General features: G+C 44.6%; 1 protein-coding gene across 1 annotated transcript in view; it reads left to right on the top strand.

The window, feature by feature from the left end:
* Nucleotides 1-1,602: 1,602 nt before the first annotated feature.
* The window catches only part of LOC105018073 (synaptotagmin-7-like), a gene marked incomplete at its 3' end in the record, with an annotated part of 141,713 nt that continues 119,211 nt past the window's right edge, over nt 1,603-24,104 (top strand). The window contains exon 1 of the mRNA XM_020056750.2: nt 1,603-1,867. Within this exon, the coding sequence (XP_019912309.2) occupies nt 1,834-1,867 (34 nt within the window). The remainder of the gene's footprint in view (nt 1,868-24,104) is intronic.

Here is a 24,104-nt window from a genome sequence, read left to right as displayed (position 1 = left end):
AAATCTCTTTTTGAGAACGATGCTAGGCTGCGCCAGACATGTATTCCCAATAGCTGGAAGAAACAGCAAGGCCACACTGACCTTAATATCCACCTAATGCTGGACAATAACCGTGCAAACAGATGGATAGACGGAACGGGCGTGCAGGAGACACACAAACACACACGCACGGACCCACACGGCATCAGCCTCAGGGAGGATGCCGGCACCAGGTGATATTAGACAAATCTGTTTTCTGAAGAGTGAAAGACGGAGACGCCACCCCAAATGCATCCAGTTTAACAGGTACCGGCGCTGTTGTGTACCGGCGCTGTTGTGTGTAACCGATTGAGTAAGTAAAGGGACTGCGTGCATCTAATCTTGGAAGGCATCATGCCAGGAACTCTATTAGAGTAGCTGTAGAGAACCGGACATCAGATGGAATCAGAGATAGGTATCATTACGATTATATTCAAGGTTAAAGACTAAAATCTGAGATCACGGCACACTAAAATAGATAACTGACAAAAATACATCAACGGACTAAAATCGATAACTGACAAGATCCTGCTTACCATATTACACTGTAAAAAACTGTGATCCAAAAGGGTTCTTTGCTTGTACCCATTCCGAGAAGAACCATTCTTGATTCCAAGTAGAACACTTCTGAGTTCCATGTATAATCATATGTAGAAAGGGTTCTAAATTAAACCAAAATTGTTTATTTAAAGGGTTCACCTTTGGGGACAGGTTAATTGACTTTTTGGAACCCCTTTTTGTTAGTGTCTATTGAATGGCGGACATCCGTTGACGCCTGTTATCATCTACACTTTCCTCAAACACTGTGACTTGAGTTTCTGGTTATTGCTTGCTTTTCCGGCGATTCAGGCTGGGTGTCTTTTTAAGCACTTAGTGCTAAATGCTGATGTAAAAAGGGCTTTATAAATACATTTGATTCGCTATGATGTATGCCATATTTAAATAATCTAATTTATTCATGGCAGTGCTCACTGGTAATACGCATCAACGTACTTAAAACAAAATGGAATTTCCAAAACCTCGGACCAGCACAGAACAGGTGGTCGAACTCGTGTGCACGTGTTCTCCTGCGTGGGTTTGGCAACAATTTACAATTTGCATTAAGGCCGGGAATTAATGCTGAATATGCCTTGCGCGGATACGATCTGGTGTATAGGTGAGGTATAAAACCTGCCACTAAAAAAACCCAACCCCTCCCTCAAACCAACCACTGCGGTAGCAGTATCATTATGGACTACACTTCAAAGTTACATTTATTTCCCGAAATGCCCGTTTAACGTTGCTTAGGAATTACACAATCACAACATCGCAACAATCAGAACACACCTATCACTCCAATAACTACCTAAAGCGTTGCCTTTCACGACTCCAATAGTTGTAAAACGAGCCAAGAGACGTTGAATGAGCTAATCTGGACAGTTATAACGTCCACGAACACCATTTGTGTCAGAAAAGCAGGGATATAGGGTACAATTCGCGACAAGCATATGAGCGCATCTGGGCATGCTTCCATCCCAAGACTCTTCACAAGGAAGACTTCTCCCGCCGCTTTTTCTCCGAGCGTCACGGAGAGAGAGTGAGAGAGAGACGCAGACAACCCAACTATAGCTACCTGCTCGAGCGCTGCCTGGGAGGAGGAGAGGATATTGAAGCACGCGCGCACGCACTCTCGCGGAGCAACAAGACAATACACCTCTACAACAAAACCCGGATTCAGTGAGGAGTTGTGTGTGTTCTCCCGACGGCAAGAGGACTATCAGTCAGCGTAATCGGTGACACAACGCCATTAGATAGCCCAGAAGTGAATTTATAGCCATGTATTTGAACAGGGAGGAAGGCAATAGCAAAGGTAAGAATATTTTAAGAATTTATCCACTCTTTACGGAGAGCACTCATTTGGCTGTCAGTTTCAATGTGTGTTATTTGCACGCGGGGTAAACCCGCTCTGTGAGAGGGCACTGGCGTGCTAATCGCTGTTATTTATTGGGGATAACCGGAGGGTCATTGTCACGGGCATGTGTACTGAATATTTTAGGCTACAACCTATTGTCATTGATAGTAATGGCACACATGTTTGTCATTGTGGAAGCGCAGTCTGTACTCTTGTCAAATGCATTTATATTTTCACAAAAATGTAAGCATTATTTATAGCCCACCTCCTGTTATTCTTTCTGTGCAGTGTTCCTTGAATCTGAATATATAGCAATGCTACTTGTTGTTCGGATATTTAATGTCTGCCCGCCCCGACCGTTTGCGTTTTGACATCTATTCACTTGTAAAGGACAACCAAACACAAGGTCACACGGCATCCACAACGATGACCAAGTATGTGTGTTGTAAAGGAAACTAGGATATCCTGTCCTCTCCAGACGCCGACATTTGGCAGAAAAAAGCTACACAGATCGCTTTCCCGAAAGAGACCGAGACGGAGAGAGATACAGAAGAGACATGGAGAATGCCTGGATCAGGGAGAGAACGTGAAAGAAATATACATTTATTAGGAGTAATCTATCCCACGTGTTTCGGAGGCGTGACGAATGTGTGATTTGCGGGGATTGTCCAGTGCAACACCTTGTACACTAGTGTCTCCCTGTCCAGGCCGTGTCGCGTTAATTTGCAGTGGGCTGGGGGATTATTGCAATCATCACCTAAGAGACCTGCAGGTCTGTAGCTGCTGTACAAGTGAATGATAACACCTGCTGCTAGCGGAGGGCGAGCGTAAGAGAGAAACGAGGAGCACTGTTTTTGTTCCCTTCTGATGGGACTGATATGTTCAATATACCACTAGCGGTGTCGGTGTTCGTTGGGGGTGGGGGACATAGCCTGTTTTTCCACTGATTTGCCAAATGCACGGTATTGCATTGCACGGTATTGCATTGATAGTGGACTGTACTGGTGATAGCGCATTTAACCTGTGCAGTGCATCAGTGCGTGTGTAACTGTAAGCCTTCCACTTGGCAATGAAACCCCAGAGACAGAAACGTCTTTCTGGACCAGGAGAGAAATGCAGACGAGGATTGAGTTGGTGTGAACTGGTAGCACATTGTATTCTTATAAATAGTCTTCTGCCACTATTCTCTCTCTCTCTCTCTCTCTCTTTTTCTTACTCTCTCTTGCCCTCTCTCTCTCTCTCTCTCTCTCTCTCACACACACACACACACACACACACACACACACACACACAAACACACACATAACTTAGGCCTCTAACCCATATTCTAAACCTAATCCCAGTTGTAATTCATCCCTAAAACCCAGCAATTAAGTCAAAATATATTTTAATGGGGACAAAAAGGGCCCAACAAATCAAACTTTGCCTGGTTTAACCATTGTTTTGGGACGTTTTTGCCTTCATTTATATAACTACCAATATTCACGTTTGTCTTTTTATCCTTTTGGGGATCTGAGACCTAACCATAGGTCTCAGGCCCCCCCCTCCAAACAAAATCCCAGTTTCCTATTCCCTGGCCATAAACGTTCCCATTACCTTAACCTAACTCTAACCTTATCCTAACCTTAACTCTAATAGCTTAAATGTAATGCCTACATGTAATGCCTAAATGTCTCCTAGCCCTAACCCTAACACTAACCAGTTGAGTATAGACCTAACCGGTAATGCCTAAACCTAAAAGTAACCCCAATTTCAACAATATGCACACTTGTGAATTTCTCCCGAAACCTAACCTCTTAGCTGGAAATTGCATTTTCCCCACTGGGGACATGAAAATAAAATTCTGTCTTTGTAGGGAGATCAGGTCCCCACATGTAGACATGGATATGGATAACACACACACACACACTTCTCAGTCCTATTGTCTTGCACATACTTTGTACATTACTTGCTTCCTCTGTCATTACATGAGCACATGGCTGATGACTGACAGGTCGTTGCTAGGTAATTGACAGCTAATTGCTGGTTGATCGTATCCCGGCGCAACGGGAGGTTCCCTAGCCGGTAGCCCAGTGCAACGCCGGCTTTAGAATTCACCACACATCTCAAGGTGGGGTGAACGATAGAGAAGAGAGGAATGAGAGATGGGGGAGAGAGGCGGGGAAGAGACAAGAGATGAGGGGGGAGAGAGAGGAGAGATGATGGGGGAGAGAGAGGGGAGATGATGGGGGAGAGAGAGGGGAGATGATGGGGGAGAGAGAGGGGAGATTATGAGGGAGAGTGAGGGGAAAGAGACGAGAGATGAGGGGGGAGAGAGAGGAGAGATGATGGGGGAGTTTTTTATTGTTCTGCTGATTCTGTTCTGTTGGCAATCTTGATTAGTTATTACTTTAATATTATATTGTAAATGAACAACTATTTCCCAAATACACTTGGGTAATATTGACATAGTTACGTCATGCCAATAAAGCTATTCAAGTTTAATTAAAATGAGAGAGAGAGAGGATATGATGTGGTAAAAGACCAAGGGAGAGAGATAGTGTGGGGACCATATTGATTATGGCCCTAGAGGATTAGCAGAGACTCCAGGACAAACGGCTTGATCATGTGTCAACCTGACAATCTCCTCTACAACAATCACTGACAACAGAGGACAGTTTCTGTCTCTCTTCCTCTCTCTGTGTGTCCCTCTGTCTTTCTTTATCTCTATCTCAGTCTCTTCTATCTCAACTGAGAAATAATTATCTTGGGTCTTCTCAAAACATTACCTGGTTCCCTGTATAAGGAGCTACCTTTGACCAGGCCCATAGAAGCAATCTGCTGGATGTACTGCAGAACAGTGTGTGACTTGATGTACTGCAGAACAGTGTGTGACTTGATGTACTGCCGAACAGTTTGTGACTTGATGTACTGCAGAACAGTTTGTGACTTGATGTACTGCAGAACAGTTTGTGACTTGATGTACTGCAGAACAGTTAGTGACTTGATGTACTGCAGAACAGTTAGTGACTTGATGTACTGCAGAACAGTTTGTGACTTGATGTACTGCAGAACAGTGTGTGACTTGATGTACTGCAGAACAGTTTGTGACTTGATGTACTGCAGAACAGTGTGTGATTTGATGTACTGCAGAACAGTTTGTGACTTGATGTACTGCAGAACAGTTTGTGACTTGATGTACTGCAGAACAGTTTGTGACTTGATGTACTGCAGAACAGTTTGGGACTTGATGTACTGCAGAACAGTTTGGGACTTGATGTCTCTTTCAAAATTGGCCTCAACTTTCTATTAAACTTTACCTATAAAAATTACTTTACCAAGGTTTGGAAGCTGTCCAGGTTGAATTGGCAGAAATGCTGAATTACATTTGAAGGTTAGATAGCTGGAGATGAGAAATTATTTATGTTTCAGGGTCGTCTCATCTTAAAAAGCTGTTTGGATAGCACAATTGAGTCCTCTATCACCACACACATTCACTGCAGCTGCTCGATTTGTGTGGAATACTTTGTCTGTCAAATAATAGTAAACCTTGGAGAAGGTTTGAAATAAAAAGACCGAAATACCGGTTCCAAACTATATCCTTCCCACAGTTTGTTTATTTCAGTCCACTAGGTATCTTTTTGATGTTCATTTAAATAAAAATGCTGCTGTTTGTTGCGCCACTTCTAGGTAATGAATGAAAGAAAAGCACATCATGTGCTTAAGGTCACTGGACTCATTAAAAAAAAAACATTCAGATGAATGTAAACCATTGAATATCACACTCATTGTTAAAGCAACCGCATTCCAACTGGTGTCCTATAGCAGTGTCCTGCTCCCAACCAGAACCCAAAGCAATGCCCTGTCTGGGGTGTAGAGTAGGATTGTGGACGCATATAAAATCAGCAATTACCACAATCATCGGCACCACCAGTGGAACACGCCGAGGTGGAACAACGCCTGCCCTTCTGGTTGGCTGTCTGCTGGCCCAGCGGGTGCTAAGTCCCTGTCCCATTGGTGGAACAACGCCTGCCCTTCTGGTTGGCTGTCTGCTGGCCCAGTGGGTTCTTAGTCCTTGTCCCATTGGTGGAACAACACCTGCCCTTCTGGTTGGCTGTTCTCTGGCCCAGCGGGTGCTAAGTCCCTGTCCCATTGGTGGAACAACACCTGCCCTTCTGGTTGGCTGTCTGCTGGCCCAGCGGGTGCTAAGTCCCTGTCCCATTGGTGGAACAACACCTGCCCTTCTGGTTGGCTGTCTGCTGGCCCAGTGGGTTCTTAGTCCCTGTCCCATTGGTGAAACAACACCTGCCCTTCTGGTTGGATGTCTGCTGGCCCAGCGGGTGCTAAGTCCCTGTCCCATTGGTGGAACAACACTTGCCCTTCTGGTTGGCTGTCTGCTGGCCCAGCGGGTGCTAAGTCCCTGTCCCATTGGTGGAACAACACCTGCCCTTCTGGTTGGCTGTCTGCTGGCCCAGCGGGTGCTAAGTCCCTGTCCCATTGGTGGAACAATACCTGCCCTTCTGGTTGGCTGTCTGCTGGCCCAGCGGGTGCTAAGTCCCTGTCCCATTGGTGGAACAACACCTGCCCTTCTAGTTGGCTGTCTGCTGGCCCAGCGGGTGCTAAGTCCCTGTCCCATTGGTGGATCAGCAGATGGCTGGACAGCTATCAGGCTGAAGCATTACAGATGTCTGCTGCCAAGCCCTTCCTCCCCAGATGTTGCTATGCCCCCACCAAAGTCACGCAGTTCAGGGCCCCTCCTGACAGCTGGTCCCCGTTCAGCGTCTCCCCTTGGCCCTGACCTTCCATATTTGCAGATCTGAAAGGTGTTGATGGAGATATCCAGTGTAGAACTGGGTCTTCTGGGGGACACCGCCTGCTAAATGACCACAATACAAATGTCATCTTCCAGACTTCTTCTTCATTGCTTTGACCTCATAGATCCGCATAGGTCAGAGACCTAATAGGAAAAGGTGGATGGAATGAAGACCCTGCTGGGAGTAGCAGAACAATCAGTTTATGGAGGTTGGACCTTGCTGGATGTAGCAGAACAATCAGTTTATGGAGGTTGGACCTTGCTGGATGTAGCAGAACAATCAGTTTATGGAGGTTGGACCCTGCTGGTAGTAGCAGAACAATCAGTGCATGGAGGTAGGACCCTGCTGGATGTAGCAGAACAATCGGTTTATGGAGGTTGGACCCTGCTGGATGTAGCAGAACAATCAGTTTATGGAGGTTGGACCCTGCTGGATGTAGCAGAACAATCAGTTTATGGAGGTTGGACCCTATAGGGTGTAGCAGAATAATGGGAGGGAGAGGAGGAGGGAGGGGGGAGGGGGGAGGGGGGTGGGAGGGAGGGAGAGGAGGAGAGGGAGGAAGGGAGGGAGGGGGTATGGGAGGGAGGAGAGGGGAGGTCTAAATACCACAGGTTCTGCATATGACATTGTTTCATATTGTCTGTATAGGGCAGTCATTTTACCAGGGCCTATTGTGCTGTGGACAACTGTCAGAAACTCCTCCGAGAAGGCTGGAGGATTATTACAAAGAGATCTTTTTTATTTATTATCAACTTGTATTATTTCATTTCTTTTTTGTTGATGTCATATTTCTTTCTTAATTTTATTGAATTTGTTTTGGAAACCAAGGGGATAATACCAAAGTGAAAAGAACATCCAATCAGAAATGTTGTTTTGGTATTCTCTGGGTAGACAGAAAGGCCTTCAGGATTTGCACAGAATGGCCTTGCCCAAGTCACTGCCATCAACTCGATTGCAACAGCCTTTTAAAATGAAAGCAGAATCAACCAATCATAATTTAAATTGCAATGATTTGAATTGTTTTTGGAGGAGGCAAGTAACACGTAATGCCCTCTAGTTACAGAATATATTTCAAAGTGGTGCTTTTAGTTTATAAATCTCTGAATGGTTTAGGACCCCAATACATTTCTGATATGTTTGGAGAAAATAAACCGAGCAGGTCTCTTAGATCAATGAACACAGGTCAGCTAGTAGAGCCCAGAGTCCAAACTAAACATAGAGAAGCTGCATTTAGCACTTATGCTGTACACAACTGGAATAAACTACCAGAAGATCTTAGACGTGCCCCAAACGTATACATTTTTAAATCCAGGTTAAAAGATTTCTCTTCTCACGTGCCTATGACTGAGCACTTGAACTTAACCACTCTGTTTAGCCTTATAGCTTCCTATGTTTTTATCAAATTTTTTTATCTTTATATGTTTTCTTATTGTATTTTTTCTTATTATGATGTTTTCATTTGTTTTGATGTTTTCATTTGAGTATTTGTTTTTATGTTATTGTATTTTTATATATATCTCCTCTTTTCACTTGACGAAAAAGTCAGTTATCTTTACCTATATTGATACTTATTGTAGCAGTGTCATTCACAAATGAAAGAAAAACCAACGTTGGTGTGCCATGAAATGAAACAGTTTTGCCAGTATAAAGTTCATCTTCAGTCTCGCTATCAATTGCTTAATTCTTATGACTATTCCAAGTAGTAAGTTAGTAAATATTAGTAGACCTATTACTGGCTAATAAGTTGTTAAAACGGCCAGTGGCAAAAGCCGTGGTGGAGGTAAACTTAATAAGAAACATTAGTCATTTTAACACAATGCTTATTGGTGTCTAGCAAAATGTTCAAACTTGGCGTGATGTTAATGCGTGACAAAATGCTGAGACGTGATACGGACACTCAGCGCGCGTATCGCTCAGTGGCGTAGATGGTTAAAGACACAGCCTCTCACATGGGAGACTCTGGTTCACATTCCGCAAGGGCAACAACATTCCTCCCTTAGAATTGCGGCCCGGCTGCATCTTCTGGTTTCTCTCAGCTTGGTAGATCTGATTTATAAAATGTTCCTAGTCGACACAGAGTTGGTATGGGCGCTGTCACTAAAGGACTGCCACATAATTAGTGCCCATCACTGTTGCTGTTATGTTAGTACAGGTGGACCATGTTCTGAACTGGTAATAGACGTTTTTCATTAATATTTCGAGTGAAAGATCAAGTTGATAAACAAAGATGGTTGATTTCACAGGCCTTTTTGCTGATATGTGGCAAGGGTTTCAATATTAGTGAAGTGCACTGTAAATGAGGTGATGCAGGGATTCTGGGATTTTCTTGATTACTCAGTTCAATACAGTGTTTTGGACGACATTTTCCCACACAGGAGACCTAGGTCCAACAACCCCGTTGCACCACAGCTATAGTGAACCTTACAGTGTCAACATAGTCCAGTGAAAAGTATTGCACTACATAGGGAACGTTTTCACAACCAACACTTCCTCTTGAGTCACCATTTCATTGAAACGTCTGAATGTTGGATTGTATCCTTGAGGGTGAAACCAAACATTAGCTTCCCAGGCTACAGACCTTTTCAATGCCATCTGTGGAGAGAAATGACTTCCATACTGGGTCAGAGATTCATGGACCCAGATGCCACTGAAAGCATTAACAGGTCTTTTCATTTCACGTCACGTCTTCTGCCGGACTAAATCTACAACTACAACATCTATAACACACCAAATCGAGAACCCCTTTTTCTGCGACTAATAAATATATTACCACTACATCTATAACTGCAACAATTATAACTGCTACATCTACGACTAAAATATCTATAACTAGTACATCTATAATTACCTGCTCTACTGCACATCTACAACTATAACAACTGTCCCAAATTGCACCCTAGGGGAAGGGAGGCAGTTGCAGTGATCCCTTCTGATCTGGGGCCACTGTTCTCAGGGGGAGGGTTGAAAAAGTGTCTTTACGTATTTTTTAAGGCCACCATTTATTACTTCAAAGTGATTGCAAATGTCTTCCTTTCCTGGGCCGTGTTTTTGATGACTGCTGGTATAAAACCAATACATCAAAGTGTTGCTGCCTGGCTCCACTGAAGGGATGAGCTGGGGGCCGTGTTGGGAGTCCGTGCCGGAGTGCCAACGCGGTGCCCCCTCTCCCCGCCGCCGTCCTGGCCCTGCCGGTGAAATTGATGATGTCCTCCCTTCACGGCTCTTCACTAATATAATGTCGAATTTGGAATAATTTGTGGGATCGCCGCACCCGCTGCTGGGACGTGGCTCTAATGTCCAGGTCTGTTTGGGAGATTAATTGAAAAGGAGAGAGGGGAGGAAGCGAGCGGGATGAGGGACGGGGACGAGGCTAAGCGATGGGAGAGCTGTGGAAATGAGTCTCGGACCCTTTCTTTCACCATGTCCATGGATGATAATATACACAGGGTTATTAAATATATCTAAAGATGTCCTACTTCTGACCTGACGCTTAATAATGACTTTTAGACAAAGCTGCTACACCTCTCTCCTCCTGCAGCTTCCCTACGGTGCGCGAGGTAGATATTCAGGAGCTCTTTTAAAACCACAGGCTGTCCAGGAGACTGTGGTGACTCTGGGGAAATACTTAGGAGATTATTCATCTATTAAGATCTAGCTACAGAGCTTGAGATACTACAGCTTTTATAGCAGCTGTGATCCTGTATTTTCCTATTCTGTCCCGTTCTGTCTGGTCCTGTTTGGACCTATGTGGTTCTGCATGGTCCTGTATGGTCTAATGAGGTCCTTTTTGGTTCTGTAGGGTACTGTATGGTTCTATATGATCCTGTATGGTTCAGTGTGGTTCTGTATGGTTCTGTTTTGTCCTAAATGGTCTAGTGTTGTTCTGTTTGGTTCTGTTTAGTCCTAAGTAGTCCAGTGTGGTTCTGTATGGTTCTGTTTTGTCCTAAATGGTCCAGTGTGGTTCTGTATGGTTCTGTTTTGTCCTAAATGGTCCAGTGTGGTTCTGTATGGTTCTGTTTTGTCCTATATGGTACAGTGTGGTTCTGTATGATTCTGTTTTGTCCTATATGGTACAGTGTGGTTCTGTATGATTCTGTTTTGTCCTAAATGGTCTAGTCCATTTCAGTATGGCTCAGCTGGTAAATGCAGTGCAACAGAGAACACGAAAATGCATTGAGGAGTCTGTTAAATTTCGGCCAGTAGTTTGAAAGGCCGTGATCAGAAGCCAAGACAGTCACCCACATCGCAAGGTATGTTACGTTACAACCTGCCTCTGTAGGTCTCTGACAGGAAGTATCTGATGTGTGTTTACTCATGGAGTGATGCCATGGGGGCAAAGGTCATTATACCACAACGTTTATGTATCCTGTCCTTAATCAAACAGAGGGACAGTGGGTTAAATGCTGTGATTTATAATACAGATTAATGTAGTAAATTAATCTGTGGAAGAGTGTTAGGATGTGGGCCCAATCACACATTATCCCCTATGGGCCCATGGTTAAAAGTAGTGTACTACTTAGTTGATAGGATGCAGTTTGGAATGCAGTGTGTGGGATCACTGAAGTCAGGAGGATTACAATACAACAGTCAGAAAGATGTAATTAGACCTTTCATTGAAGCACCTGGAATCAGGGAAGGATTTAGTTAGACCTCTGTCTTCTCTGTTCTGATGGGAGATGGAGAGAGGCCACAGAATCAGTGAAAGACAGGCAGGGGGAGGTGGGAGGAGTAAAAGACAGAGAGGGAGAGGTGGGAGGAGTAAAAGGCAGAGAGGGAAAGGTGGGAGGAGTAAAAGGCAGAGAGGGAGAGGTGGGAGGAGTAAAAGGCAGAGAGGGAAAGGTGGGAGGAGTAAAAGGCAGAGAGGGAGAGGTGGGAGGAGTAAAAGGCAGAGAGGGAGAGGTGGGAGGAGTAAAAGACAGGCAGGGAGAGGTGGGAGGAGTAAAAGACAGGCAGGGAGAGGTGGGTGGAGTAAAAGGCAGAGAGGGAAAGGTGGAAGGAGTAAAAGGCAGAGAGGGAGAGGTGGGAGGAGTAAAAGACAGAGAGGGAGAGGTGGGAGGAGTAAAAGACAGAGAGGGAGAGGTGGGAGGAGTAAAAGACAGGCAGGGAGAGGTGGGAGGAGTAAAAGGCAGAGAGGGAAAGGTGGGAGGAGTAAAAGGCAGAGAGGGAGAGGTCGGAGGAGTAAAAGGCAGAGAGGGAGAGGTGTGGACCTTAATGTAAGTCTAATCACGTATCAAATCACAAGGTTATTGTGTAAAAAGAAAGAGTTTATTTTACTTCATCAAGATTCCCTCTGACCTAACTATACAGACTACTCATTACTTGGGAAATGGACAGAGTTGAAAGAGACACAGAGTGTTCAGACTTGCAATCAAGAAAGGCCACCATAGGCAGACCGCAAAATGAGGTGGAAATGGAGATGCTCTTCCTTACCTCCACTCGAATGTACCTATTTCCCTGAGATCATAAAGACTCAAAATATGTCAAATGAAACATTGATACACTCCAGTATTGTTAAGGTAAAATACCACAATATGTGCTAACCAAAGCAACGTAACGCTTTTTTGGGTTATGTTTTCCAGCACTTTGGATTTCAAATGAGAGATTGACTACTAGTTTTAAGAGCAGACTGTCACCTTGAATTTGAAAGTATTTTCATCCATTTTGGATAAACCATTTAGATGTTAGGGTTTTTCCTTCATAGTCCCCTCATTTTAGGGCAGGAAAGTATTTGGACAGATTAACATTATATACAATTAAGTATGTTTAGTGCTTGGTGGCATATCCTTTGCATCCAGCGATTGCTTAAATTCTGCAACCCATAAACATCTCTAGATGCAAGGTATCTTCCCTGGTGATGCTCTGCCAGCACAGTGCTGCCTCAATCTTCAGTTCCTGGTTTTTGCCTTTTCTCTAGTCTAGCATTTTATAGCCATGCTCAGCTGGATTCAGATTGGGTCATTGAGTTGGGCAGTCAAGGACTTTCCCCTTTCTTACCCATGAAAAGCCTGGTAGCTATGGGACTGTACAGATGCGGGTCATAAAATTCGAATATCATCAAAAAGTTGATTTATTTCGGTAATTCCATTCAAAAAGTTAAAATTGTACAATGAATACATTCATTCCACACAGACTGATATATTTCAAGTGTTTATTTCTTTTAATTTTGATGATTATAGCTGACAACTAATGAAAACCCCAAATTCAGTATCTTAGAACATTTGAAAAAGTTTCAATATTGAAGACACCTGGTGCCACACTCTAATCAGCTAATTAACCCAAAACACCTGCAAAGGCCTTTAAATGGTCTCTCAGTTTAGTTCTGTAGGCAACACAATCATGGGGAAGACTGCTGACTTGACATGTCCAAAAGACGACCATTGACACCTTGCACAAGGAGGGCAAGACACAAAAGGTCATAGCTAAAGAGGCTGGCTGTTCACAGAGCTCTGTATTCAAGCACATTAATAGAGAGGCGAAGGGAAGGAAAAGATGTGGTAGAAAAAAGTGTACAAGCAATAGGGATAACCGCATCCTGGAGAGGATTGTGAAACAAAACCCATTCAAAAATGTGTGGGAGATTCACAAAGAGTGGATTGCAGCTGGAGTCAGTGCTTCAAGAACCACCACGCACAGACGTATGCAAGACATGGGTTTCAGCTGTCGCATTCCTTGTGTCAAGCCACTCTTGAACAAGACACAGCGTCAGTAGCGTCTCGCCTGGGGTAAAGACGAAAAGGACTGGACTTCTGTTGAGTTATGTTCTCTGATTTAAGTAAATTTGGCATTTCCTTTGGAAATCAAGGTCCCAGAGTCTGGAGGAAGAGAAGAGAGGCACAGAATCTACATTGATTGAAGTCCAGTGTAAAGTTTCCACAGTCAGTGATGGTTTGGGGTGCCATGTCATCTGCTGGTGTTGGTCCACTGTGTTTTCTGAGGTCCAAGGTCAACGCAGCCGTCTACCAGGAAGTTTTAGAGCACTTCATGCTTCCTGCTGCTGACCAACTTTATGGAGATGCAGATTTCATTTTCCAACAGGACTTGGCACCTGCACACAGTGCCAAAGCAACCAGTACCTGGTTTAAGGACCATGGTATCCCTGTTCTTAATTGGCCAGCAAACCTGCCTGACCTTAACCCTATAGAACATCTATGGGGTATTGTGAAGAGGAAGATGCAATATGCCTGACCCAACAATGCAGAAGAGCTGAAGGCTACTATCAGAGCTACATGGGCTCTCATGTATAGGTAATTGACCCGCTTTATGATGAGCGCTGTACAATGCGTTTACATGCATTTGGTTGTATTTGAGCAGACCAGATGTTACTGTACACTTCATGATTGGCCACTAGAACTGGCTCAATTGTCCGCATTGATGGTGTAACTGCTTATGCCAGCAGAAAATCAAATCAGTTCCTAAGAATACAGAAACATATTGTCTGCTGAAGTGAAAGACAGCCTCCTCATACTTGCCGTCCATGTTGGTAACATTAGTGTAATCATGTTTGAAAGGATATAAATAATGATACATTGGAAGATAATGACTTATAGCTAACTAGGTAGCTTCTTGGTTTGCACTTACAATCTAGGAAGTTGGCGTATGCACAGGGAAATATTGCCTTGCAAATGCAGGCATATAAAACTCAAATGCAGCAGCCTTCCCAAAATCAAGCAACAAATTCATTTTGGCAGTGTTTCCAGATGGATAGGTTTCCCCTACAATTGGACTATTTTGAATGGGCTTGGGCAGGTTGATTTACAGATACGGTTGTATAGAAGATATAGCGTTTGTTCAGAGTTCACAGTTTACTGTCAATGATCTGGCAACCTTCCACACAGCACCTTATTGGTCCTGAGAAATATAGGAAGAACAAGTGGAACCTAGCTTTCTTTAACACCCAGGCATGTCAAAATGTTTAAATTAAACCTACTAACGCCTAAACTACATCCAATCCACATAACATTTGTCAATATTTCAGAAGACGTCTAGTTGAATCACAGATTTCCAACTAAATGTCTACTAGTCCTGGACAGGCAGAGGAGAACAAACAATAACACATCCGGGTAAAATCCTATGTATGTAAAAATAATTAAAATCATTGAAAATATCAAATATGTAACTTGTTAATATGTTTATTGATTTATTTTTGGTTACTATTGTATTAGGGAGGACATTGTAGTATGCATTAGTTGCTCAAGTGGACATGGACAACAGGGCAGATTTAGCACAATAATTGTTTTCATTTTCAAGTGGCCAGATATGATATAAAGTGTATCACAGAGGGGTGTCCGGTAGAGCACGGGATGGCAGGGGTTGGGGTACCACCTTTGACACATTTTCAGCCAGAAACCCTGAAAAGATTGACTGCATCCTTGAAGACAACGTTTGGGATGACACAATTTGGGATGACACGCTTTAACAACCTGTACCATGATACTTTGCAGCCATGTTTGGTTGTTGTTGGAGCCTTCGTTTGTGTTTTTCATTTGCCCTAAATCTCCAAGCTGTGCAGGAAGACAAGGTAAGTCACTAAAAATATTTTGAACATGGCATATATATAAAAGAAATACAGATTAGGGTCCTAAAAACGGACAGCTACTACAGTTTTTTTAATGAATTATCTTGTTATAAAGCTTGCTGCCTGTATAAAGTTAATATTGTTACAGACAAAACTAGCTAGTAGCGAGACCACCTAAATTGAGCTAACAATTTGCTTAACTTGTTTTATTAAGCATAATGTTTTAGACATGTTTCCTGTACATCTAGAGGAACTGTTCTCAGCAATCGGCTGTTTACAGCAACAACTGACCCAGGAATCTAACAGCGTTACTTTAATGTAATAGGTGTTTCAACAATAAACAGGTGTGCCTTTAATAAGAATCAATAATGTTAGCTATCAGCTACTAACTTATGTTGATGGAGTGTATTTATCTTTGTATGTGCTGCAATGGTTAAACACAGTCTTTTAAAACCAAGTCCAACTGTAAGGCTTGAATGCCGAGGCTGAGTCTGGAGAAAACAAGCTACCCTGAGGTGAATGGTGGTGGTGGGAGCGTCATGCTGTAGGGACTGGTCAGGATTGGGAGAAGGATGAAGTGACACAATGAGAGAGGCCCTTGAAGAATGTCACCTATTTTGACCTCATCCGCTGTCTCTCGTGCGTGATCTGTCTTTTTCCAACCCTGTTTGTTGTCTGCACTGTAAACCAAAATGACAACAGTTCTTCCCAATGTCTTTTGCCCACCCTTAAGGTCGGCGTGTCCGATGAAAGCACAGTCCTATAATCCTTATTTATCCAGCAACACTTATTCCAGACGTCTTGATTGTGCATTAATTCCTGAAGGTGGTGTCGTGAGTTGGCTAACTGATACTGAAACAGTGATGATTAACTTCTGGCAAATAAGAGGAAATGGCTGTGTTGTGGCAGGTTTAGGTAAACTAAGTTAGACTTTTTTTCTTTCTTTATAAATGTAATTATGCCATGGAGTACGGGCCGAGCCGACAGCTTCTGGTGTTTTTTGCTGTAGTCTACATTCATTAGTTTAAGTTGAAAATGGGGGGTTGCTCGGAGCCCGCCAAACCCCTCTCCCCCCACACACCCCTGTGTGTCCTGGGACCGCCCCATTTGACAAATTAAGCACTAAAAACAACGACCCGAAGCACGCATCCAAGACAACGCTGGAGTGGCTCCAGGACAAGTCTGTGAATGTCCTTGTGTGGCACAGCCAAATCCCAGACTTCTGAGGGGAGAACATCTGTGGGGAGACCTAAGAATGCAGTTCACAAATGCTCCCCATTCAATCTGCAAGGAAGAACGGGAGAAATTCTGGTGATCAAAGCTGGTAGAGACTAAGAAGCTGTGATTTTTATCCAAGGTGCTTCTACAATGCATTGAATAAAGTTTCTGAATACTCTTTCTCTAATGGTTTTTGGGTCCCTCCCTCTTTACTTATATACATATACAGTATATATACACATTATGTATGTCTAAATATATCTATATAAACATTTGTGTGTGTGTGTGTGTGTGTGTGTGTGTGTACAAGGAGGGACCCAAATATACCAATAGAGAAAGAAAGGAGGTAGAGGAAAAGAAAAGGAGGTAGTGAGAAAAAGGGGGAGCAAGAGAGAAAGAGGAGGAGGTAGAGAGAAAGAGGAGGAGGTAGAGACAGAGAGGAGGAGGTAGAGAGAAAGAGGAGGAGGTAGAGAGAAAGAGGAGGAGGTAGAGAGAAAGAGGGGGAGGTTGAGAGAAAGAGGAGGAGGTAGAGAGAAAGAGGAGGAGGTAGAGAGAAAGAGGGGGAGGTAGAGAGAAAGAGGAGGAGGTAGAGAGAAAGTGGAGGAGGTAGCTCGAGAGAGAAGTACACAGCAATGAGAGCACAGATCACTATGGAACTGTTGCATAACAGTGCACACACACACACACCGTCATGTGACCAACCACAGTCAGTCAGTATAGAACATCAGTGATGTCTGTACAATAAGAGGCTCCATCATTGGCCGGAGCAATGCAAAGAATATGTGGAGCATCACAACGTTATAATGGAGGGCTATGGCTATCCCCTTTCACCTCTCGTTCTGTTCTCCCTCTGTCGCTCCCTCTCCACAGCGTATTATATAATATAGTATTTATTCTCCTCGCTTTCTTTCTCTCCCAGACTCTCCTTCATCTATCCCTCCATCTCTATGAAATATTAAATTCAAGGCTGTAAAATAGAATAATTCCATCAAATATTCCCTATTTTCTCTCCTCTCTTGCTCCCTCTCTCATCCCTTTCTTTCCTCTCTTGCTCCCTCTCTCTCATCCCTGTATCTCCTATGTCTCTCCTCTCCTTCCTCTGCCCCTGTTCTCCCTCTCATAAACCCTTCAGTATCTCACCCCATCAGCTGCCTCCTTCAGCTGTCACTATTTAGACCTCTTCATCATCTTCCTCTTCTTCTCTTCATCACACACCACACACACACACACACACAGGGCCTTCTCTCCTCTGTGTGACCTTGAAAGACTAGCACTCGTTCTCCTTCCCTCCCTCCCTCCCCCCCTCCCCCCTCCCTGGTATACTTTTTACTTCTCTCTCTACAACTCTGTCTCTCATCCTCTTTTGATCCCTCCCTCTTTATGCTTTCAACAGTGCCACTCTCCTAGCAGAACGGTGAATATGCAGGACACAAGAACATGGCAGAGAGACACCTCCCCCTTCTCTCCTTCACGTTGTCAGCTGATACAGAGAGAGAGAGAGAGAGAGAGAGATGGAGGGAGAGAGAGAGATGGAGGGAGAGAGAGGGAAAGGAAAGAGAGTCAAACAGGAAAGCATGAGAGTGAGGGAGAGAAGCAGCGCACCATATAAATAACTCAATCCGGCCCCTTCTTGAGAAAATGTCATCCAGGCAGACTGGTTAGCCCTCATCCAGGCAGACTGGTTAGCCCTCATGCAGGCAGTCTGGTTAACCCTCATCCAGGTAGACTGGAAAACCCTCATCCAGGAAGACTGGTTAGCCCTCATCCAGGCAGTCAGATTAACCCTCATCCAGGCACCAGGCAGACTGGTTAGCCATCATGCAGGCAGTCTGGTTAACCCTCATCCAGGTAGACTGGTTAGCCCTCATCCAGGCAGACTGGAAAACCCTCATCCAGGTAGACTGGTTAGCCCTCATCCAGGCAGACTGGAAAACCCTCATCCAGGCAGACTGGTTAATCCTCATCCAGGCAGACTGGATGACCCTCATCAAGGCAGACTGGATGACCCTCATCCAGGCAGACTGGTTAACTCTCATCCAGGCTGACTGGTTGACCCTCCCATTAGCCAGCAGGATGTTTCCATGTGAGAAGACCTGATCATGGTGGGCTGAGATTAGAATCTATATACATCTCTGAAGACAATGGGCTTATTTACATTAGGCAAGGCTACATATATCCTCACCCCTAATTATTTATTTGTGTAAACTTGCAGATATCGGTAGCTCAAGGCGCCACCTTCCGAGGTAGAGTGTGCCACATTTTCGAACAAGCCCCCCAGAAGTTTGAAAGTGTGAAGACAGTTGTGTTTATGTGCATGCATATTGCTGGATTTCCCCTTGATTGATGCGCTCACACTCCGGCATGATGTGTCTTGAACATGCTGGTGTAAATTCAAACGCTATGGAAATTATTACGCAAACTAATGAATAATGAATCTATCTGGCATTTACTCCCTCTCATAATGTAAATAAGCCAGAAGACCTATAATAGCAATACTCCCTTCAGAGATAGACCGACGTTCATCAAGACTTTCACAATATCAAGATGTGCAGCGGTGTTGTTCAGTTAAAGGGATGTAACGGTGCTTCAGGACAGGAGACAAGCTCTGATCAGTCACTGTGTGAGGTAGGGTGTTGTGTAGGGAAACCTTTATGTTGCTAGTATCGGGTGCTTTGGAACTGGGAAAGACATGAAGACCGGGAAACATCTTTCAATCAGTTTGTCTGGAAGGTAGATGCCGAGCCTGTTGAAGGCAGCTGCAGTGTGTTTCTCTTTATAGTCTCTCCACTGCGTTGGCAAAAAAATTCTGTCGGCTCTATGGGGATGTTGTGTTGTATTTATTTCTTTTGGGTTTTGTTGTTGAAGTCATGATAAATGTAATGAATTTAAAGCAATACAAAGTTATGTGTTCATAGTTGTAGTATTATGATGGACAGTTTATCTGAGTGTGTCCTGGAGACACACTGGAGGGTATCAAGATTACATTGCAATCCATTCTTTCATTGCAGCCTGCAGTCAATCAATGATAATTGTTGTGATTGTAAAACTAGTTGTTCAGCAATAACAAATAATTAGCAAATAGAGTTTAAATTGTTTCATGCGAAATGTTGCACAGAATGTAAAAAAACCAGGGCCCTGAATCTATGTAAAAATGCATTTTTGTTTTTAGCTTTGTGGTTAAATGACATGGATTACATTGTTCTGCTTGTCAGTCATAATGTCATTTTCATTCAACGAATTTAGTAGACGCTCTTATCCAGAGTGACTGGACAGGGTCAATTAGTGTTAAATGCCTTGCTCAAGGGCACAGTAACAGTTTTTTTTTTAAAACCTTGTCAGCTCAGGCATTAGAAGCAGCGACCTTTCGGTTTCTGGCCCAAGGCGGTTGACTGCTAGGCTATGTGCCACCCCATCAGACATGAGCAGTCATCATGGGCTGGCTGGACAGACATTCTTTCACATGATTTGCTGAGTGACTTTCTCTTGCTTTACAGCGCAATGTTGCACAGATTGCATAAACATTTGGCCCCTGTTCCATGTGAAAGGCGAATTTTTCATTTTTGTTTTTGCTTTGTTGGTCACTGCGTTGGATTCCAGTTTATTGTCCTGTCATTCCTAATATGTCAGTCTTGATCCATCAGCCTTGAATGCTAACGGGGAAAATGGTTGTTGGCGTGATTTGATTGGCTATTTTCTGCCTTGATAGTGGTCAAAGGTGTTAACGTGGACCTTTTCCTGTGGTGAAAGGGATTTTTCCTAGAATTTTGCTCTTTGTGTGTGGGCGATTGGGTGGGTGTTTAGGTGGGTGTTTAGGTGGGTGAATGGGTGGGTGATTGGGTGGGTGACTGAGTGGGTGATTGGGTGGGTGTTTAGGTGGGTGACTGGGTGGGTGATTGAGTGGGTGATTAGGTGGGTGTTTAGGTGGGTGACTGGGTGGGTGATTGAGTGGGTGATTAGGTGGGTGTTTAGGTGGGTGACTGGGTGGGTGATTGAGTGGGTGATTAGGTGGGTGTTTAGGTGGGTGACTGGGTGGGTGATTGAGTGGGTGATTAGGTGGGTGTTTAGGTGGGTGACTGGGTGGGTGATTGAGTGGGTGATTAGGTGGGTGTTTAGGTGGGTGACTGGGTGGGTGATTGAGTGGGTGAATAGGTGGGTGTTTAGGTGGGTGACTGGTTGGGTGATTGGGTGGGTGTTTAGGTGGGTGACTGGGGGGGTGACTGGATGGATGATTGGGTGGGTGATTGGGTGGATGATTGGGTGGGAGATTAGGTGGGTGTCTGAGTATGTGTCTGGGGGGGTGATTGGGTGGGTGACTGGGGGGATGATTGGGTGGGAGATTGGGTGGGTGATTGGGTGGCGGTAATTATCTCCAAGTATGGGTAAAAGGTCATGGTAGGTCAACCACTTTAAAGGTCAAAATGTCAAAAACTCATGAGAAGTACGTCCCAAATGTGACCCTATTCACTACATAGGTCACTGTTCCTGGCCCGTGGTCAGAGGTAGGACACAGTCCATGAAATGGGAGTGCAGCCTGGGACTGGTCTGGACTGGCCTGAACTGGTGTGGGCTAGTTAGAGCTGGTCTGAACTGATCTGGATTGGTCTGAACTAGTCTGGTCTGGACTTGTCTGTTCTGGACTAGTCTGTACTGCTCCAAACTAGTCAGGTCTGGACTAGTCTGTACTGCTCTGAAGTAGTCTGGTCTGGAGTTATAGTAAGTTATAGTTGGAGTGGATGTATGCAGACTGTCATTATTGATCATTTCATACTGAGTAAGTTATAGTTGGAGTGAGTGAATGCAGACTGTCATTATTGATCATTTCATACTGAGTAAGTTATAGTTGGAGTGGGTGTATGCAGACTGTCATTATTGATTGTTTCATAGTGAGTAAGTTATAGTTGGAGTGAGTGTATGCAGACTGTCATTATTGATTGTTTGCAAACTGTACTTTTCTTGACTATCTGTAAATGTACAGATTTTGTTATTGTGGTTGTGTGTTTATGTGTGTGTGTGTTTGTGTGTGCGTGCTTGGGTGGGTGTGTGTTTGTATCAGGAAGGCTATTGTGACTGGGCCATTCTAAACATTTGATCAGGGGAAGCGGATGCTTCAATGACTAAAGTGTGTGGTTTTACATTTCACTCTTTTGTAACAACTTGCCTGAGCATGTCTGTTCTGAGAGGGGGAAGGGGGGAGGGGAGAGGGGGAGAGGTGTTAGTTCAAGTTAATGGAAAGAGAGAGAGCTTATAAATAGGTGTCAGAAAGGGCTAGCGGGGGACAGCTGGGGAGAGAGAGAGAGGGTGAGGAAGAGAGGTAAGAGAGAGAGTGTAAGGAGGGGGAGGAAGAACGAGAGAGGGTTAGGGGGAGGGAAGAAAAAGAGTGAGAGTGTGAGAAAGAAGGAGAGAGACAGAACGTCCAGACGGAGTGTTGTGTTCACACTCGTGATTGGACCAGACGACAGGAAGAGTTAGAGAACTGCCGTGAGCCCAGGCCTCTGCCTGACACTTATCTAAAGGAAAGATGGAATTCTATACTGTCAATGTCCCTCAGAAATGTCTGGCACTGAGCAGGTTTTGGGTGTAGATATGTGTGAGCAGTCTGGGCCACTGTAGCCCATTTCCAGTGAACACTGAGGCTGTAAGATTTACAGGTTTAAGACTGTAGCCAATATGCCATCGTGGCTATTTAAGCATTATCTACAGTGAACGTATCGGAGCGCCCTAGCAATAAAACCAATGGAGCAAATCACAGCTTTTGATCTCTGTGATATAGCTTACAGTAGCCTTCAAGGGATGTTCAATAGAGGTTGACTTTTAAAAGGTTTTTAGTTCAGGGCTTGACATTAATTTCATTGGGTCTGCAACACCAGGGGCAAAATAGGTGACTGAAAATGTAATTCTATTGTTTTTGTATGATGCCAAAAACCACAGGCAAAGTGTGCCTACTGGTGGCAGGTTTTTGTCAATAGAACTGTCCTCTGATTCTGCCGTGCTATCTGCCGTGCGGTCTGCCGTGCGGTCTGCCGTGCGGTCTGCCGTGCGGTCTGCCGTGCTATCTGCCGTGCGGTCTGCCGTACGGTCTGCCGTGCTATCTGCCGTGCTGTCTGCCGTGCTATCTGCCGTGCGGTCTGCCGTGCTATCTGCCGTGCGGTCTGCCGTGCTGTCTGCCGTGCGGTCTGCCGTGCGGTCTGCCGTGCTATCTGCCGTACGGTCTGCCGTGCTATCTGCCGTGCTGTCTGCCGTGCTATCTGCCGTGCGGTCTGCCGTGCGGTCTGCCGTGCTGTCTGCCGTGCGGTCTGCCATGATGTCTGCCGTGCGGTCTGCCGTGCGGTCTGCCGTGCTATCTGCCGTGCGGTCTGCCGTGCGGTCTGCCGTGCTGTCTGCCGTGCGGTCTGCCGTGCTATCTGCCGTGCTGTCTGCCGTGCGGTCTGCCGTGTTATCTGCCGTGCGGTCTGCCGTGCGGTCTGCCGTGCGGTCTGCCGTGCTGTCTGCCGTGCGGTCTGCCATGATGTCTGCCGTGCTATCTGCCGTGCGGTCTGCCGTGATGTCTGCCGTGCGGTCTGCCGTGCGGTCTGCCGTGCTGTCTGCCGTGCGGTCTGCCGTGCTATCTGCCGTGTGGTCTGCCGTGCGGTCTGCCGTGCTGTCTGCTGTGCTGTCTGCTGTGCAGCCTGTGCTGCTGTCTGCCGTGCGGTCTGCTGTGCTGTCTGCTGTGCAGTCTGTGCTGCTGTCTGCCATGATGTCTGCCGTGCAGGACTATTTTCAGTCCCGGAGAAAGTGCATGGAGCGTGCAAAGGAAACTATTAATTTACCACTTTTCCCAGAAAGTTGGGATTGCTGCGTGAATGTAAATAAAAAATAAACAGTGATGTGCAAACCATCTATCCCTGTATTTATTTGAAAATAGTATGAAGAGAAAATAGTATAAAATGTTAAAACTGACATTTTTTATTCTTTTTGGAAAAATACATGCCCATTTTGAATTTGATGCTAGCAACATGTTTCAAAGATTTTGGTATGGCATTTTTACCACTGTGTTGCATCACCTCTTCTTTTAACAACACTGTAAGCATTTGGGAACTGAGGAGACCAAATGCTGTTATTTTGAAAGTGAAATGTTTTCCCATTCTTGCTTGATATAGGATTTCAGCTGCTCAACAGTTTGGGGTAACCTTTGTCGTATTTTTCTTTTCGTAATGCACCAAAAAAATATGTGTGGGTGACAGGTCTTGACTGCAGGCAGGCCAGTTTAGCACCCCGACTCTTTTACTACAGAGCCATGCAGTTGTAATACGTGCAGAATGTGGTTTGAAATTGTCTTGCTGAAATGAGCAAGGCCTTCCCTGAAAAAGACATTGTCTGGGTGTGCAGCGTATGTTGCTCCAAAACCTATATACAGTTATGCTCATAAGTTTGAATACCCTGGCAGAAATTGTGACATTTTGGCATTGATTTTGAAAATATGACTGATCATCCAAGAAAACTGTCTTTTATTTAAGGATAGTGATCATATAAAGCCATTTATTATCACATAGTTGTTTGTCCTTTTTAAATCATAATGATAACAGAAATCACCCAAATGGCCCTGATCAAAAGTTTACATACCCTTGAATGTTTGGCCTTGTTACAGACACACAAGGTGACACACTCAGGTGAAAATGGCAATTAAAGGTGA

This window comes from Esox lucius, chromosome 19 (assembly GCF_011004845.1).
Source record: "Esox lucius isolate fEsoLuc1 chromosome 19, fEsoLuc1.pri, whole genome shotgun sequence".
Taxonomy (NCBI): domain Eukaryota; kingdom Metazoa; phylum Chordata; class Actinopteri; order Esociformes; family Esocidae; genus Esox; species Esox lucius.
The sequence above is the reverse complement of the archived record's forward strand: the minus strand, read 5'-3'. Positions and strand labels throughout refer to the sequence as shown.